Consider the following 17,928-nt stretch of genomic DNA (forward strand, 5'->3'; position numbering starts at 1 on the left):
CGGCGCTGACCGCCACGAACGATCAGGCCCGGCAGGAGAGCCGCGAGTGCAGCTCACGGCGTCGGCCCGCAGCGGCCGCGCCTCGCCCCGACCCGCCCCGGCGCCGTCGCTGCCCCGCCCCGATCCGGCGTGCCCCGCTCCGTCCGCCGTCCGCGCGCCGTCCGCCGTCCGCGCGCCGTTCGCCGTCCGCCGGCCCTGCGTCGCCGTCCTCGCCACGCCGTCCTCGCCTCGCCGTCCTCGCCTCGCCGCGCCGTCCTCGCCTCGCCGCGCCGTCCCCGCCTCGCCGTCCTCGCGCGCGGCTCTGCTCCACGCGCCGGTGACGCCGTCCGTGACGACGAGGTAGTAGTACTACTAGTAGTAGTAGTTTACTTTGTTAATACCTGCTTATATTCTTCTGCATGGATTGGAAATACATTTGTGGTTGTCGGCCATCGTGCCTGACATGTATATGTGTTTGTCGGCCATCGTGCCGTCTTTTCTTGCAGGTTTGGTAACCTTCCCGTACAGAGGAGGTGCTGCCGAAATTTTTCGTTCTCACTAATTGTTTTCTTTTTCAGGAGGGCTCCCATTGGAGGCTAGCCGGAGGAGCACGACTCGACACTGCCCCGCTAGCCTTTCTTCACCGGCACCTGCGGTATGACCCCTCTTTCCGCCACATGTAGTCGTAGGTCGCGTTACCCAGTTAGGCGTCTCCCGTCCGAAACGGATACGGTTGGAAGTATGCGTTCTTCGCATATGTATAACCGTATCCGTTTCGGATTGTCCACGTTATTTGGACAGCCCGAGGATGCGCAGACGAGGTTAGCTCCCATGTTCCGCTCCCGTCCGAGTCGGAGTTTCGGCAGGACCTCCCCGTTGTTCTCTGGATACACACTCTCCCCGCCGGGACGTGTATCGGGAGAACAGCGGGGAGGTGCTGCCGAAATTCTGTCTCGGACGGGAGCGGAGCATGGAAGCTAACATCGTCTGCGCATGCTCGGGTGGGATTAGGACCTATCCTTCACCTATTAGATGGTCTGACCCTCTAGTTTCTTCCTTCTTCCAGGGAATTTATTAGTCAATACTGGAGAGGCAATAGGGCTCCTAACGAGCAAGAAGAAGACAATCTTCTTAGACACGGTGTGCCCGATTTCATCTCCTGGTTCTGTACAAAGGTACCAACCAACTAACCTCTTTCCGACTTTGTGATTCCACTTTGCTCCCCGGAGCGAGTTATGTAACGATCTCCTACCCTTGCAGGCCCGAACGGATGCAGAAATGAGCGATGAATTGAAACAGGTGGGCCGTGGCTTCTCCCGTAGGGTGAAGTCATTCACCGTTTATGATGTGAATGGCTATCGCTTTCGCACGAGAAGCTACGAGGAGAGTCGACCCAACCTAAAAACCATGTGCTGCGGAGTTCGTACGCCCGGCACGGATGGGAAGGACTACTATGGCATAGTCGAAGAGATATACGAGCTCAACTTTAAGGGTGCCGGGACTTTAGCGCCGGTGGTATTCAAATGCCATTGGTTCGATCCTGATATCACGAGGAAAGACCTTACGATAGGTCAAGTCGAGATTCGACAGGACTCCAGCTATAAAGGAGACGATGTCTACATTGTGGCCAACCGAGACGCCACGCAAGTTTATTACCTCCCATGGGCGTGCCAAAAAGACGAGAAGCTTGCGGGGTGGAGCCTTATGCATTTGGTGTCGCCGCGCGGCAAAGCGCCTCTCCCAAACGACGACGATTACAACTTTGACCCAAGCACCGATGAGTTCTATCAACCTAAGGGGCTAGAAGGTACCTTGGAGATCGACATTGGTTCGCTCATGGGCATGGAAGTAGACAACGAAATCGATGAGGACGAGGGTGAGGAGGTGCAGGATGCCAGGGACTTAAGAATGCTTGAGCGATGGCAGATGCAGCGCGATGGAGTTGTCCAGGAGGAGGTACATGATGATGACTATGGAGACGATGAGGAGGATGATGACAGTGATGACTTAAGGGAGCTCGACAATATTGATAGCGATGACGACGATAGTGATAGAGATGATGACTCCACGCCCGAGATATTGCCGTTCGCGGAGATAATTACGAGGCCATGTAATACTATATTGTTATTATTATGTTCCTTTACAAGTACTTGTCATTTATTTATGCTAACAGTTTTGTTCTTTGTCATTGCAGGCACTCGGCAAAATGCCAGGCGGACGGCGGCAGCGGCCGCATCGAGCAGTACGCTCGGCGTACCAGGTCCCCCCGCAGGAGACCGCCGACGACGACGAGGAGGAGGAGGAGGTGTTGGTGCGCGGGTCGTCCAGTAGGGGGTCCCAGCCCCCCAGCGGACGTCGCCAGGCGACCAGGAGGCTGCCGTTCTCGTCCTCGCAAGGGGGGACGACGTCGCGTGACGACGAGCGCGGCGGCGACGACGACGACGACGATGACGACGACGACGGCGACGACGCGCCTACACCAGGCGAGACGGCTTCGACTTCGTCAGGCGTGGCCAAGGTGTACTCGCGCGGGCCCACGCAGCTTCCTAGGGTGCGGCCGCAATTCCACCAGCGCCCGGTGATCACACCCGTGGGCCAGACGTAAGTAACCATTATTGATTTCACTACTTGTTCATATGACATGTCAAAAATCGAACTGAAGACTAACAATTGTTCTTAATGACTCGTGCAGTTCCTGGAAGATTGTGAGTGGAGCAGGTCAAGCACGCCATATCAATGGCATCCAGGGCCTCCTGACTAAGGAGTACTACCCTGGCCTTGTCAACGTCAACGGCGAGAGGAAGGTGCCCACCAAGTGGTCCCACTTCTACGGTTCTACCTCGTCGAGGAGGGTGGCGAGACCATCGCGGCAAAGATAAAGAGGGAGTTTTGGGTGAGTCTTTCATCGCACCGCATTGCTAAATAGTACGCATTCGTTGGACTTCTTGCAAAAAGGAAATGCTACATGATGTGTCTGTGTGCAGGACTTCTTCACGTGCGAGGAGGGTAAAGCAGTCCAGGCGGCGCGAGTGCAGGAGGCGGTCTGCAAAGATCGTCTCAAGGATCTGTACCATGAGGCGCGCATACAGGCCATCCGCGACTTCCACGCCAACGTGCTTGGAGAGAACATCAAGAAGCCCCAAATCCGCCAGAGAATGAACTCGAGGGAGGCCGACCTCACCCAAGCGCAATACGAGCAGGTAATTAAGTATGACAACATTCGTTTAGATTCCTTCAGTGAAACATTACACTAATCTTCTCGCATGTCAAATACTTGATGTCATGCAGGTGTGTCCGTCGTGGTGCGACAACCACAGGGAATGCTGGACGGAGATTGTGCGCATGTGGCGCACGGATGAGGCGTACGCGAGGCGCGCCGACCGTCAGGGCCGCCGCGCGCAGATGCGAGGGGTGTCACACCACCAAGGGAATCAGCCTCTCCCCTAGTTCGCGACAAGATGGGTATGCGTCCGTTCATGTCTTAATCCTTGCGCTCAATTGTCAATACTTGTAACCATGTTTGTGTTTTCAATGCAGACGCAGACGCACGGTGGGCAGGAAATCAACGAGTACACCGCGTACCTCCTCTCTCACAAGGGCAAGGCGACGGATCCGAACAACGTCTACAACCCGGAGGACGGGCCCGATGCGTACACCAACCCCACCGCCTACGAGAAGGCCACCGAGTACACCGTCGCGGCTCGCTAGCGCTACGGGGAGACGTTCGACCCCACCGCCGAGCCCCTGGACACAGACCTTCTGCAGAGGTTGGGACCAGGGAAGCAGCACAGCCGCTACTACATGGCCCACAGCGCCCTCGACCCGTCCCAGGTTCCTACGCTGACCCAGGTTCGATCCACGCCCACGAGCTCCAGCGACATCCCCGTAGCGCCCCGGCGGCAGTCAGCGTCACAGGTAAGTGCCGTTTCGTTCGTCGTTCACTCGTTTCGCACCTGTACATACAATCAACACTGCGGATGTAATATTGCAGGCCCAGATGGAGGCCAAGATGGAGGAGAGGATCGCCACGTTGCACGCGCAGATGATGGCGCAACAGATGGCTTACCAGCAAAGCCTGCAACAGCACTACAACACTCAGATGCAGAACATGGCCAGCTTCTTCCAGTCCATGCAGACGCCCGGGGCGTCTACACCGCCTCCTCTTCCAATGTTCGCTCCACCGCCTCCTCCTCCAGAGTTTTTTCCTGTGCCTGCTCTTGTCGCTCCTGGAGGGACCCCGGTGAGTATATTGACTCTTGCTTTAACTTGTGCGTCCATGCTGCAGATACTAATGACATCACTTGGCGTTTAACTTGTGCAGGTACAGTCGACGGGTTCGAACCCGTCTCCTGGAGGTCCCGGCCATCAGATGATGTCGTATCCACCACCTGCACCCTATCCACCGTATCCAACTCCGCGTGGTCCTCCTCCGACGTACTCGTGGCCGCCGGTGCGCGGAGAGTGGCAGTACGCGCAGGCGCCTCAGTTTGGTCCAAGGGGGTTTCCGTGGGCAAACCCTGGGGGCTCTGGGGGCGGAGCGGACGACGAGACCGGGGACGGCGCGACGAGCTAGGTACATGTCGATTCTGTTATCATGTATCCACCGTATCGTCGAAGTTGTTGTCATGTATTTCTTTTCTTCGTTATGGACCTAGACTTGTTATGTTGAACTTCGTGTGATGGACGTCGATTTGTGGTGTTCGACGTGTTGGACTTCATGTGATGGTTGTAATGCACTTGTGTGGTTGTTATTGTGACATATATGTGAGGTATATGTGATGTTGTGCGTTATTGTGATATATGTGGTGATGTTGGCGACAAATGTGATGAAATTGTGATATAAATGGTGCTACCGGTGCTTCTGGTGAAATTGGATTATAATTTGTGATTTTGCAGGGTTTTGATGCGAGAAAACAGAAAACAAAAGCAAAAAAATAAAAAATTCCAGCTTTGCCGACTGTTTACAGTCGGCAAAGCTGGGCAAAAAAACCCCAGGACAGAGTCTTTGCCGACTGCAATGGGAGGCAGTCGGCAAAGAGGTCAAACCTTTGCCGACTGCAACTCCGAAAGCAGTCGGCAAAGAACATTTCAAAAAAAAAATTTTCTTTCTTTGCCGACTGCCTAGCTGGCAGCCAGTCGGCAAACAATTTTTGAAAAAAAAATTCTTTGCCGACTGCCGAGGAACCAGCAGTCGGCAAAGCCTGCCGTCAGGGCTGACGGCGCCACGTGGCTATGCCGACTGCTGGCGTGGCAGTTGGCAAAGGATTTGCCGACTGTGTGCCACGTGGCAGTCGGCAAATCCGCCTTTGCCGACCCAGGCTTTGCCGACTGCTCTTTGCCGACTGCCACGTGGCTTTGCGGTCGGCAAAGCCTTTGCCGACTGGGTTTATGCCTTTGCCGACCGGGGCAAGCAGTCGGCAAAGAGGCGTTTTCCTGTGGTGACGGCCGGAACATTCACAGTCGTATTAATCCCTCATCACCGGACGGGCTGGCACTGGGAGTAGAGTAAGGCCCTGTTTAGATCCCACCCAAAATCCAAAGTTTCCCAAGATTTTCCGTCACATCGAATTTTGCGGCACATGCATGGAGCATTAAATGTAGGTAAAAAGAATAACTAGTTGCACAGTTTGCCCGTAATTGGCGAGACGAATCTTTTAAGCCTAAATAGTCCATAATTGAACAATGTTTGCTGAATAAAAACAAAATGCTACAGTGTCCATTTTCCAAACCGGAAGGGATCTAAACACCCCCTAATAAGCACTAGTGCTGGACTGCTGGCGATCGATCGAGGACGTAGTAGCGTAATTACGTACGTCCACTTTATCTGATCAACCATCAGGCTTTTGCTTTTTGGGGTGGGACTGGTGGTTCCTGTATACTGACCGATCGATGACCGGGGGCCGATCGCCAGCTGCCGCTTCAATTCTCTCGCTCCTCGCCATCAGGATGACGTGAAATTAAGCTTTGCTGATTATTTTTCAGCATCAGTTATGCTTCTTTATGATGCAATGCAAGGATCTCACAGAGTACACGGACGACTAATAGTCACAAGAAAAATATAATTACTAGTCCACCACCAGCTAGTCAGCTACTGCCAGCTGTAAATTGTAATATAGGCAGGAGCAGTCGTCCTTAGAACCATTTTAATTTACCATTTACTATGTTTTTGCGCCTAACATAGGTATATTTGCTAATTTCACGTTATCCAGATGGGTTGGTACACGATTTATACTCCTATTTATAAGGTGTTTATGGTCAAAATAAACTGAAATTAGAAGCCAAACAACATGTCTTTTCTGATCACACGTTCCTCCCACAACATTCATTTTGTAATCAAAACAACTTGATTTGATTGTGTTTTTCCTTCTATATATACGTATCTCATCAGATAAGCGCCTTTTCTCTGTCAAACAGGGTCTACTCTCTCCTTCCAAAAAAAAAAAAAAGCAAACCGTGTCTAGGTTCAAAGCTCGGATTGTGTTTTTTATGGACGGAGGAGTACAATACTTTTATGGCAATTCGAGGTTTTGACAAAATATGCCTCAGTCTCCTCTTAATATAATAATCTAGAACCGCGTCCTAATAAGTTGCCCCAACTGATATTGTCTTTTTTTAAAAAAGAAAATTGTTCTCCTTGTCCTAGAAAAAGAACACAAACATTATTATTTTTCTTCCTTGGACACGACACCTTTCCTGCTCTTTGCACTGCATCAGCCATCATCCATCACAGAGCTCCATTTTCCCTCTTCCTCCTCCCGTGACTCCGTGACAAAGCACAAGAGCCAAACACCCCCAACTGCTGCTGGAAGCTTGTGGAGCGCGGGCCCCACCACCTCCCTGCATCTCCCCGGCTGCGTCGCATTCCTCTCGCCGCTGCTGTGCCACCCCCATACGCTACTCTGACCTCTATAAATCAGCCGCCCAGACGTTCCCCGCCACCCCCATCCAGCCATCCCTCCTCCCGCGTTCGCCGTGCTACCTCCGGCCGCGGCATCCTCACCTCTCCTGTTCCACGAGCCAACCGTCACCGCTGCCTTCCTGCCGATTGCCGCCGCGATTGGGCCGCCAGCCAGCCAGCCAGTGCTGTTCCCGCGGGCTGGGCAGCTTGCGTTGCCGTTGCGTGCGTTCTTGGCCACCACCTGGACGGTCGCTGTTGCCTCCTCGCCTCCCAACCCCATCCTGCTTTCTTCGGTGTCGCTGTCTTTTGGGCTCTCCCCCGGCCCGTCGCTCTTCCTTCCTTTTGCTTTCCCACCTCCTGCCTGCCCCTGCCCCGGCGCTCAGCAAGCTAAAGCAATCATGGAGGCGCGGTGGGTTTGTTCCTGACCTCCGTCCCGTCGTCCGTCGCTGTCCCCCCTCGTCGACAAATCACGCCGCGCCTTTTCTTTTCTTTCCCAGTTTCAGGTGTTGTTTTGCCACTAGCTGCTGCTGGCTTTTTACCGGCTTTCGCTTTTCTGCTCTCTGCATCATCAGCCTCCTCGCCCCTCCCCGCGTCGTCTCTGCTCAGCTTATTCGCTTTCTCTTCTGTTGGGAGCCGCGCCTCAGAATCAGGTGCTGCTGGCCGAGTTCCCCACCTTCCTTGTTCTTGCCAGGCATTCGCTCCAATTTTGCCCAGCCAGGCCTTCGAGCCGATCGATTGGGGGCACAAACTCTTGAGCCTTTTCCTGCTTTGAGGCAGCTTCCTTGTTGGGTTTTGCTGCTGCTCTGACTTTACCGGCGAATCCGGATGCTTCTGGGCGCTGCTGCGAGGATGGAGGAGAAGGGGGCGATCACGGGGAGGCAGCGGGACCAGTTCCCCGTCGGCATGCGGGTCCTCGCCGTCGACGACGACCCCGTGTGCCTCAAGGTGCTCGAGACACTGCTGCGGCGCTGCCAGTATCATGGTGGGCACTTCACTTGCTTTTGCTTCATCCATCCATCCCCATTGTGTTATTACTGTTCTCTTATTATCTGCCGCTAGGTAGGCTTTCACTTAATTACCAATAATTACCACTAGTCACTTTGTACATGTAGATAGTAAAAAAAAATGTGTCTGCGCTGCAACTGCACTTTGTACAATCTGCACATCCAGGACACTGCTTTTGCTGCTGCCTGCAATTTATCATGTACTAACCATCACTTAAATGTTCTCTGCGGCTTGCAATACTTAGGGCGTGTTTAGTTCCGAAAATTTTTGGCTTTTGGCTACTGTAGCACTTTCGTTGTTATTTGGCAAAAATTGTCCAATTATGGACTATTTAGGCTTAAAAGATTCGTCTCGCAATTTCTCGATGAACTGTGCAATTGGTTTTTTTTTTCGTCTACATTTAATACTCCATGCATGTGCCGCAAGATTCGATGTGACAGGGAATCTTGAAAATTTTTGGTTTTTGGGTTGGAACTAAACGGGGCCTTACCACATGCGGAGTAAATTTTTTTTCCTTCCACGATCTGACATGTTTGTCGCTGGGGCATGCTGCTAATGCAACTCATTATTATCTTGCTGATTAGACTGTTGTAATAAACTGATAATAAGAGTGCCCTGTGCTTCATTGACAGTAACAACGACCAACCAGGCCATCACTGCGCTGAAGCTGCTAAGGGAGAACAGGGACATGTTTGATCTGGTTATCAGTGATGTGCACATGCCCGACATGGACGGATTCAAGCTCCTTGAGCTTGTAGGACTTGAGATGGACCTACCTGTCATCAGTAAGCTTCAAATCTTCCTGTTCTGTTCGTTCAGTCCTATTCTAGCCATGAGACGGGCTTGCTGAGCAATGCTGTTTCCACATGTAAAACGTGGATGCTAATCATGTACATTCTGTGGCAGTGTTATCAGTGAACGGGGAGACAAAATCTGTGATGAAGGGGATAACTCACGGCGCCTGTGACTATCTCCTAAAACCTGTTCGTGTCGAAGAGCTTAGGAACATATGGCAGCATGTTGTCAGGAGGAAGTTCAGTAAGCGCGAGCGCAGCAATCTTGACATCTATAAAGATTTCAACAAGTTACCAAGCACAGATCCATGCCACAGCCACAATCAGATCATTGCTGGGGCTTGTGACCAGAGTGGGAGGATCAGCAAGAAGAGGAAGGAAATGCATAGCGACGAGGAAGATGACGGCGAGGAGAATGATTTCCAAGAAAGTGATGAACCCTCGGCGGCTAAGAAGCCAAGAGTTGTTTGGTCAATTGAACTGCATCGGAAATTTGTTGCGGCTGTCAACCAGCTTGGAATTGATAGTAAGAACTGCCAACCCTCCCTCTTGCTTGATGTTATTGTCCTTACATATTGCAACAACTCATTTATGTTTTGTCCTTTATTTTGCTGTTGTTGCAGAAGCTGTACCGAAAAGAATTCTTGAGCTTATGAATGTGGAGAAACTCACCAGGGAAAATGTCGCGAGCCATCTACAGGTATGGCATTGGCATGCACTCCTAGCATTAATTGCTGTTACTGCTTTACTTCCTCCTCTGTCTATTTTTTAGCCTGTGATGCATATGAACCAAAACCTTAATGGGAAGTGGGTCCAGCATCATGGGCCAAACCATCAGATTTGTTATTGTTAAAATATTCACTTACCTAACTATTGTTGAAACCAAGTGTTGCTTACCATAGCTTAGGCTGGTGCTAAAATATCATGAAAGATATTATTTCAATTTTGATGTTTTTGTGTTTGGGCATTTGTTCAGTTGGTTTGGAACAATCTACTAATTGATGCAAATCCGTGTTATTTAATTTCTCTGCAACCCTAAATATAGAGATAGTTCATGGAAAAGTATATTGCTTACTCTGCTTTCGAGCATGACGATGAGTAGATTAAGGTTTTATACAAACTACTACAAATTTCCAGATTGGTTGTATACATAGTACAAAGTACAAATTCACCTCATTTTCTTATGTTTCCAATTTTACCACCCTCAGTCTACCATTTACCTTTAGTAAAAAAAAAAGGTAGTGGACTAAGCTGAAAAGCAGTCACCTGTACTTATCTCATGCAGGGTTATATATAAGTTGTGGTACATACTTATGTTAATGCCTAATCAGTTAGTGTTGTGTGATATGCAGAAATACAGGCTCTATCTCAAACGGTTAAGTGCTGTGGCATCACAACAAGCTAGCATTGTTGCCGCTTTTGGAGGTAGAGATCCCTCATTTCTTCACATGGGAGCCTTTGAAGGCCTTCAGAGTTATCAACCTTTTGCCCCCTGTGCTGCTCTATCATCCTTCAGCCCACACGGCTTGCTAGGTAGAACTAGCGCCGCAACATTCGGGGTCCCAGAACTTGCTCCTGCCATGACAGTTCAAACTGCTACCAACAATGGCATAATAAGCCACTGTGCTGGTGATGCAAACAAATTTCAACTCTCTGGTTTACAAGAAAACCAACAAGCAAATTTGGGACAAGGCTCGACCACATCTCTTGGGCTTCCCCAACTCCAACAGAAGTGGATCCAGCAAGAAACTAATGACTTGTCTGCTTTTTTTTCTGGAAGTGCACTGGCTAACACTCTGTCTGGTGCACTCCAGAGAGTTACAAGCAGTCCATTGCCACCACAAGAACTTTTGGAGAGTGCACAAACCAAAGTTAGTGCCCAGCCACCAATAACAATGCCATCTGTGAGTTCAGAACTTGTTGAAAGGACTGTTGGAGTATCGGCTAATTTGCAGGACTCTAGTATATCCCAGCAGGGTGCTCTTCCAATAAATGATGGATTTACTGCTGACAAGTTACAGTTGCACGATCCATTTGATAGCACTGGTGGAACAAGATTTTCAGTAAACATGCTTGTTTGTCCTTCTGGTAGCATTACAGCATCCAGCAATACCAAGGGTGGTGCTAGTTCTTGCAGTACAGTGCTGCTCGCTCCTGATACTGGGAGACATCCAAACTACTTGCAGTTTGGAGTTGCAGGCAACTCTAGACATGACATGAATGAAATTAAACAGGACCATCTACATCAAGGATTGAGCACTGGAAGTTTCAACCATAATTTTGGAGCCTGTATGACTGAACAGACAAATCCAAATGTGCCATATCTTATGCCACAAATGAAGCCTAACACCATGGCATCAGAAGATAAACTGAAGCAGAGGAATATTTATGATTTGGGGATTCCAAAGCTCCATGGTGGTTTTAGCTCTAGTAGCTGCAATTTTGATGGTCTTCTCAATTCCATGATCAAAGCGGTATGGACCCTTAGATGTCATTATTCTTTATATTTGTTTTTATAAAATTCCTACAGCTTTTCTACATGAAAACAAACTAGTACTAGCAGATTCAATGCTTTTTCTGTTGTCTTCACTCTTAATTTTGCAAGTTGCAAAGCCTTCCCTAACTTCAGGAATACCTATCGACATTTTGACCAACTGAAAGTACTTGAAATGCTACACTCTTGTAAAAGAAAAATTGTAGAGCCAAATGACCCCACAGAACATGTATGATCCTTCAAATCCGATTTGTTGAAGCCTTGTTTTTATTCTAATGCAGGAGAAGGATGATCTCTCATTCACGGATAACGACTTGGGGTGCGACTTCTTTCCACTTGGTGCTTGCATATGAGACCTCGTAATAATCCCTCGTGCAGATTGGTCCTCTATGGGATCGGTCGATGCCTCGATGGGTGGAGATTGTAAAGTATACTATTTAGGAGTATTAGCCAGTTATGCTGCCTGATGTGTTACTATGCCTGGTACTGTGCACACTAGAAATACTAGGGATACAAGTAGCTAAGGATATGGCTTGTAATCTGCACTTTCTCCTTTCCGAAAGGGAAATGGAAGTGATTATGGTTAGGTAAAAAGGAGCAAATATAATGCTCCAACTTCATATCATCATCATCGTAAAATTTATCGATTTGATCTCATTGATTTTCCAGAAGAATGAAAAAAAAAAAACTTTGTAGATGAGAAGTAAAATCCAGATGCACCTGAGCTGGTTACAACAGAAACTAAAAAAAGAAGCAAATATAGATAAGTAAAATCCAGATGCACCTGAGACACCATTGTTTAACTGCTAAAAGATAATTAAAAAAAACTGCTAAAAGATACATGTTGCTGATGAACCCTAGGCCTAGGGTACTAACTACTAAGACACTACAACTGCGCGCAATGACCAGATGGATGCTGTGAGCTGTGATCATCGCCCTCCTAGTCGACGAAACCTCTGATTTCTTGCGTTCTTCACCTGATGCAGAAATGCATTCTGTCAATTCCCACGTTTGCAAACACTGCGAACAGCTTCCACTATCTTTTGCCGTAATATTGGCTTTGTCAGGTGCAGATCCATCCCGGCATCGATGGCCTTCTGCAGATCCTCCTCCGTGTCAGCCGCGGTCAATGCGATGATCGGAGTGTGAACTCCGTAGCTTTGTTCTTCCTCGCGGATGAGTTTGGTCGCTTCATAGCCATCCATATTGGGCATCTAAAATCAAAGAAGAGATATTAGCAATGTCAGGCAATCATCAGATGGAGCTTTGTGTGTGCACATGCAGAGTTAACAAGTTTTGGTTGAACAAACCTGGCAATCCATGAAGACGACATGGTAGGGCAAGGGCACTATATCCTCTTCTGACACATTGGCCTGCTCAAGAGCTTCTTTGAGCAAGTTCACAGCCACGGCTCCATCTTCAGCTACTGTGACAGTTGCTCCAAGCTGGTTCAGGATTTTCCTTTGGATTGTTTGCAGCACTACAGTGTCTTCAGCTAGCAAGATCTGCATCCCAGCAAGAGGCTTATCATCTTCAGGCTTCTGTTCCTGAACCAAGCATGAAGCTTCAGTTGATGCAGCAGCTTCGTGCACACAAGGAACAACAACATCTGGCAAACCTTGCTGCTGGCTGTTGTTCCCAGCAATTTCAGGACCAAATTGAGAAGACTGTGCTTGTGCATCTGAATCCTGGAGGTCTCTCAGGGTCATAAGGAGAGTGAACAGGCGAGACCCATGCACCGGCTTTCGCAGGACGAGATCGCAGCCCTGCTCCTTGAGCCTCCTCAGATCACTGGAAGGGGTCTTGATATCCTCCAGCAGAACAACTTTGCATGGAGCCTGTTGCTTGTTCCTGGCAAGTTTGGCCATCTCCTGGCAAATTTCTTCCAATCCACCACCGGACACGTCGATGACAACAAGGATACCAGAAGGAATCCCCCCAAGGCTGGCTCTCCTGGGACCAGTGCTGTTCCTCAACTGGTTCACCATCTCCTTGGAGCTGAAGCACCGGTCGCCGCCGCTGCAGTCAGCGGCAGCGGTGGCCATGCTATTGCTCTGCACCTTCTCCAGCGTGGAGCTGATGAACTCGGCTTGCCGGACCAGCCAGACTTTGACTGCAATGCTCTCCATCCATGTCTGCAGGATCCTCCTGGTTTCAGACCCATGAACGTAGAGAACGCAGTGCACGCCCTTGAAGCTGCTGGCTTCTTGAAACGCTGAGGCTCTGAAATTGGAGCCGTTCAGTGTGCCTGCTGATGGTCCTTCTTCTATGTCTTGAGGCTGTTGCACCTCGCTCATCTTCAGCAGCACGTTGAACGCGAAGCATGTTCCCCTTTCCCCGGGCTCTTTGTCCTTGACGCTAATCTCTCCTCCCATCAAGCGTACCTGTGATCATGAAGACCAACATAATAAATCAGCCAAGACCAAAATTTTATTTATAAAGAAAATGGACAGGATTTATTTATATATATTTGATTTGATTTGAGTAGTAACTTACAAAGGACTGCACGATTCCGAGCCCCAAGCCTGTGCCGCCTTGGCCATTGTTCACCTGAACATAGTTCTCAAACACAGACAGCCTCTTCTCCTTGGGGATCCCAATGCCGGTGTCAACCACTTCAAAGTAAAACTCTACCAGATTGGGGTCATTCTGCACATGATCCTGGCCACCAGGATCCTGCCTTCCTCTGAACAAACGTGCCAATGAACCGCCGCTGCCGCGCGCAAACCTTGACGGAGCGCTGACGCCGCTCCCGGCGATCGGCCGGGTCGCCCAGCCCCGGAGGACGACGTGGCCTTCGTCGGTGAACTTGAGCGCGTTGCCGAGCAGGTTGTCCAGGATCTGCTTGAGGCGCTTGCTGTCCCCGAGGACGGCCGCGCATCGCAGGACCGAGAAGTCGCAGGGGTCCCAGATCACCTCCACTCCTCGCCGGACGCCCGTCACGTTGGCCATGTCCACCGACTCCTGCAGGACATCGGCCATGCTGAACTCGGCTTCCTCCAGTTGCATCTTCCCCGACTCCACCTTGCTTGTGTCTAGGATCGAGTTCAGTATATCTGCAGAAAACAAATCGATCATATACATGACCTACTAAGTTCGAATTGATATTGTTCTACAAATAATATATCTCCTGAAACAAAATTGCTACGATCATAGTATACTAGCATTTATACTTATATTAAGTTTCAAAAAAACATGTACTTATATTTAGTATACGGCAACTAGCCCTGTTTTTTTTTTCGAGAACGTGCGCTAGACGTATTTCGTTAAAAAGAAGGTTCGGAGTACAAACAACGGCATGCCATGGCGAGGTGCCAGGCGCCAACACGAACACGAAAGAGTTACACACCGGATGTCCACATATTGGCTAAATGAGCGACTACGACTGAACCCCCAACTGAAAGAACTTCAGGTGCCCACCAACGCGAACAGGCACGACAAGGCCTTGTAGTAGCCAAAGGTTACCCTCGGCGTGGATGGTAACGGCCAAGTTCTGGGCAGTCGCTGATGTAGCGTTGGGCCTTGTTTAGATCAACTCCAAATTCTTTTTTCACTCTCTCTCCATCACATCAATTTTTGGACGCATGCATGGAGCATTAAATGTAGGTAAAAAAAACTAATTGCACAGTTTGGTTGTAAATCACGAGACGAATCTTTTGAGCCTAGTTAGTTCATGATCGGACAAAGTTTGTCAAATACAAACGAAACGTACTACAGTGTCTAGATTGCAAAAATTTACAATCTAAACAAGGCCTTGAGGACGTCTGAACGACGGGCGCGCCTATTTAGTCCACACAAGGATGTTTGCTGTACTCATGGTTAGAGAGCGACTACCGCAACTAGCCCTGTTTGATAGATAATCTGTAGTCTGATTGCTGATGAAACACCTACGAACTCCGTTATATGTAGCTGGCACCTTTCCTAGTTGAACGTTTTAATTGCTAACCTATATTAGCAGCATTAATCCTTCCTATTGTAGCTGAGAAAATACAGTAGATCACAAACCCTACATTTTTGCTAGTATTAACTGGTGGATCAGTAGACCATATATAACATTGAAAACATCATATTAGTTGCACCCACCAATATTCCTACTTTCCTAGCTAGACGATGATGAACAGAACAAAGCTTGATGCAAATTATATTATTAATTAACTCGAGATCAGTCCAGGGTTCAGACTTACCGAACAGCTTGTTGGTGCAGATGCCCATCTGGTCGAGGTTTTCCACGATGCCTGGGGCGGGGAGCGTCTGCGCCTCTGGACGGGACATGTCCACGAGGCCGGCGATGGCGGCCAGCGCGGACCGGATGTCGTGGCTGGCGCTGGCGAAGGCATTGCTCTTGTTCATGCTCTTGCGCTCCGCCTGCCGCAGCGCCTCCTTCTGCCGGACGAGGTCGGCGTTCAGCGCCATCTCCCGCGCCGCCGCCCGCCGCAGCGCACGCACCGCGAAGGCGCAGGACACCACGCCTACCACCAGCAGGGCGCACGCGAAGACGATCACGGCGATGCACAGCGCCTGGAGCATGTGGCCCTGGACCGGGGGCCGGAGTACCAGCCGGAGCGCCTGCGGGAACGAGGACGAGGACGACGGCGTCACGACTCAGGGAAGCATGCATGCATGTGTTGGATCAGGAGAAGACAAGCACCGTGACACACCCGGACGTTGGGCGTTGGCCCAAAAGCCCAAGGGTGTTTTTTTTGTGAAAGGAAAATATACATTATTAACATGGAATGCATGCGTATCGTATCAGCATTTAGGAAAGGAAAATACTCGATCGATGCTATTAAGGATCAAGTAATATCTGATGATCTCTCGGAAGGATTGCGCGCTGTATGATATACTACTTGCCACGTCATTAATTGCCAAAAATAGCAGACGCATACGTGTAGCACTACTCTTTTTGTTGCACACACGTACGTACCACTTGTACTCCGGAGACGTCGAGCATGGCGCACGTGGCTTTGTACCGGTTGTGCTTGGGGCCCCCGGAGACGAGCTGGCCGAGCTCGGGCGCGGTGTCGTCAATGGTGGAGGCGGCGCACTTCAGCTCGGAGAACGTGAGCGTGTCCTCCGCCGTGTCGTCGGCGGTGCGGTGCTGATAGCCAAGCAGCAGAGGTTCGTAGTTGGCGGTCGCTGATGACGCGAAGTCGTCCTTGTCGTCGCCGACCGCGTAGTACACGTCCAGGCCGTCCTGGACGCCGATGCGTGAGGCGGCGGCCTCGAAGACGTCGTGGACAGAGACTGCTGCCGAGACCACGCCGCCGGCGTCGCCGCCGCCGACGGGCGCGGAGAAGAAGAGCATCCGGACGCCCGGGCGCGCCCACCCTTCCCAGAGCGACGCCGCTGGCGGCGAGGCGTTGTTCTTGCTCGCGACGAGAGGGGCCGTCTGCGTCGTCGTAGTGTTCGGCAGGAAAAACCCATATGTGGCGGCGGCGGCGGCGGCGGCGCTCCCGACCAGGCGGCCGGTCGCCGGGTCCACCGGCTGGGTGCACCACCTCTTCTGCGAGTCCGTGAACAGCGCTCTCGCCTCGCCGCGCTCCGTGCGGTAGAAGGCGAACGCGTGGCCGTCGGCGCCGGCGTACGACACCTGCGCCAGCAGCGGCTGCATGGCGAAGGCCATGAACATCTTGGTCCTCACCTGCCACGTCCACGTAAGCATGCAACCACGTGTCAGTTGTGACTCAAGTCGCGTATATATATAAGACAAAAATGACAGATATACGGAGTGTAGTAATGGCGACAACGGAAATGGAAATAAAAAAGCACTTGGGAGATCGAAGTTGGTGATGGTTCGTCGTTGGTCGCGGGCTCCCGAGCGGCGTCGGCGATGGCGACGGCGGAGCGGTTGGCTTCCATGAGCGGCTGCATGTTGCCGGCGACGTGCCGGAGCGCCAGACCCATGGTCTCTACGTTGGCTTCATCTATAGTTCTCGTCGTTTCCCTCAAGGAGAGCAAAAGCACCACAAGGCTGAGTACCATGACGACTCCGACGATTGCCTGCATATAGATGTGAATGCGAGTGAGGAACATTGCTTGACAGTAAAATATAATCCACACATTTGAGCGTTCCATGTGAAAACTTCACTCCTGTCTAATAAAAACTGCGGCGAATTTTTTTGTCGTCCTTCTAAAACAATATGAAAATTCACCCGTTTGTTCATCTTTTATTTCATGGGTTTCCATCTTTATTTGCAAGAAATGACCAGGTACAATGTTCCTTGTATCTGTATAATAACAAAAGTTGGTTCTAAATATCCTCAAGAGCAATGCTAAATTTTATGAAAGTAATACTTCTTCTAACTGATAAATAAAGCTCTCGTGTAGCCTGAAAGATGGATGTAGTTTTTTACACTAAAACGATTGTAATATACTGAAAGGAGTAAATAAAAAACATAACAAGATTCTCAAACATTTCCACCGATACATATTCTCCCCCTCCCCTTCCCCCTCCACCATCCACCACCATGGCAGATCTAGAAATATATCCTAGGAGACGTCCATACTCCAACGACGATGTGTGTGTGGTGGTGAGGTTGGGGGAAGAATAATAGGAAGCTAGATGCAACTACCAATGCAACAAAAGAGCCATGGGAAAGTGCTGGTCGTCTGTGACTAGTAGTCCTTACCTGGGGTAAAAGCATACACAAGTACTGGAGAAGGCATTTTCTTGCTTCTCTATTCGTTTCTACAGTCGCCATGACTTTTGCCTACTCGTACTTGTTTTTGCCTTTGACTAGTGAGTTGACGAGTGTCTT

At 50.2% G+C, this 17,928-nt stretch overlaps 4 protein-coding genes across 4 annotated transcripts in view; 3 read left to right on the forward strand and 1 right to left on the reverse strand.

Moving 5' to 3' along the window:
* LOC136530742 (anther-specific proline-rich protein APG-like) overlaps positions 1–343 on the forward strand; it is a 4,938-nt gene extending 4,595 nt beyond the window's left edge. Inside the window, exon 2 of the mRNA XM_066523464.1 lies at positions 27–343. Coding sequence (XP_066379561.1) covers positions 27–343 — 317 coding nt within the window. The remainder of the gene's footprint in view (positions 1–26) is intronic.
* A 3,449-nt stretch (positions 344–3,792) lies between these two features.
* LOC136530741 (extensin-like) lies at positions 3,793–4,770 on the forward strand. The gene is made up of 3 exons (XM_066523463.1): positions 3,793–3,894; positions 3,971–4,219; positions 4,301–4,770. Exons 2-3 carry the CDS (start codon positions 3,977–3,979, stop codon positions 4,550–4,552), a joined length of 495 nt encoding a protein of 164 aa, XP_066379560.1. The 5' UTR covers positions 3,793–3,894; positions 3,971–3,976; the 3' UTR covers positions 4,553–4,770.
* Positions 4,771–6,946: 2,176 nt separating this feature from the next.
* On the forward strand, positions 6,947–11,711 carry LOC136530744 (two-component response regulator ORR22-like). Its single transcript, XM_066523467.1, has 6 exons — positions 6,947–7,859; positions 8,515–8,667; positions 8,789–9,202; positions 9,300–9,376; positions 10,029–11,150; positions 11,452–11,711. Exons 1-6 carry the CDS (start codon positions 7,703–7,705, stop codon positions 11,521–11,523), a joined length of 1,995 nt encoding a protein of 664 aa, XP_066379564.1. The 5' UTR covers positions 6,947–7,702; the 3' UTR covers positions 11,524–11,711.
* Positions 11,712–12,113: 402 nt separating this feature from the next.
* On the reverse strand, positions 12,114–16,475 carry LOC136530743 (probable histidine kinase 2). The gene is made up of 5 exons (XM_066523466.1): positions 16,091–16,475; positions 15,355–15,771; positions 13,667–14,226; positions 12,481–13,554; positions 12,114–12,384 (listed from the first exon to the last, which is right to left on the reverse strand). The coding sequence occupies exons 1-5, from the start codon at positions 16,473–16,475 to the stop codon at positions 12,169–12,171; spliced, it is 2,652 nt and encodes an 883-aa protein (XP_066379563.1). The 3' UTR covers positions 12,114–12,168.
* Positions 16,476–17,928: the final 1,453 nt, after the last annotated feature.

This window comes from Miscanthus floridulus, unplaced genomic scaffold (genome assembly GCF_019320115.1).
Source record: "Miscanthus floridulus cultivar M001 unplaced genomic scaffold, ASM1932011v1 fs_18_2_3, whole genome shotgun sequence".
In the NCBI taxonomy this organism is placed as follows: Eukaryota; Viridiplantae; Streptophyta; class Magnoliopsida; order Poales; family Poaceae; genus Miscanthus; species Miscanthus floridulus.

Excerpts from the sequence above, each read along its gene's own strand:
- LOC136530741 (XM_066523463.1), top strand. The coding sequence starts at position 3,977 with ATGGAGGCCAAGATGGAGGAGAGGATCGCCACGTTGCACGCGCAGATG. Across the intron at positions 4,220-4,300 it reads TCGCTCCTGGAGGGACCCCG|GTACAGTCGACGGGTTCGAA; the intron begins GTGAGTATATTG and ends TAACTTGTGCAG.
- LOC136530744 (XM_066523467.1), top strand. The coding sequence starts at position 7,703 with ATGCTTCTGGGCGCTGCTGCGAGGATGGAGGAGAAGGGGGCGATCACG. Across the intron at positions 7,860-8,514 it reads GCGGCGCTGCCAGTATCATG|TAACAACGACCAACCAGGCC; the intron begins GTGGGCACTTCA and ends CTTCATTGACAG. Across the intron at positions 9,203-9,299 it reads CAACCAGCTTGGAATTGATA|AAGCTGTACCGAAAAGAATT; the intron begins GTAAGAACTGCC and ends CTGTTGTTGCAG.
- LOC136530743 (XM_066523466.1), bottom strand. The coding sequence starts at position 16,475 with ATGCTCTTCTTCTCCGCGCCCGTCGGCGGCGGCGACGCCGGCGGCGTG. Across the intron at positions 15,772-16,090 it reads CTCCGGAGTACAAGTGGTAC|TCGTGACGCCGTCGTCCTCG; the intron begins GTACGTGTGTGC and ends TGCTTCCCTGAG. Across the intron at positions 14,227-15,354 it reads CTGCACCAACAAGCTGTTCG|ATATACTGAACTCGATCCTA; the intron begins GTAAGTCTGAAC and ends TGTTTTCTGCAG.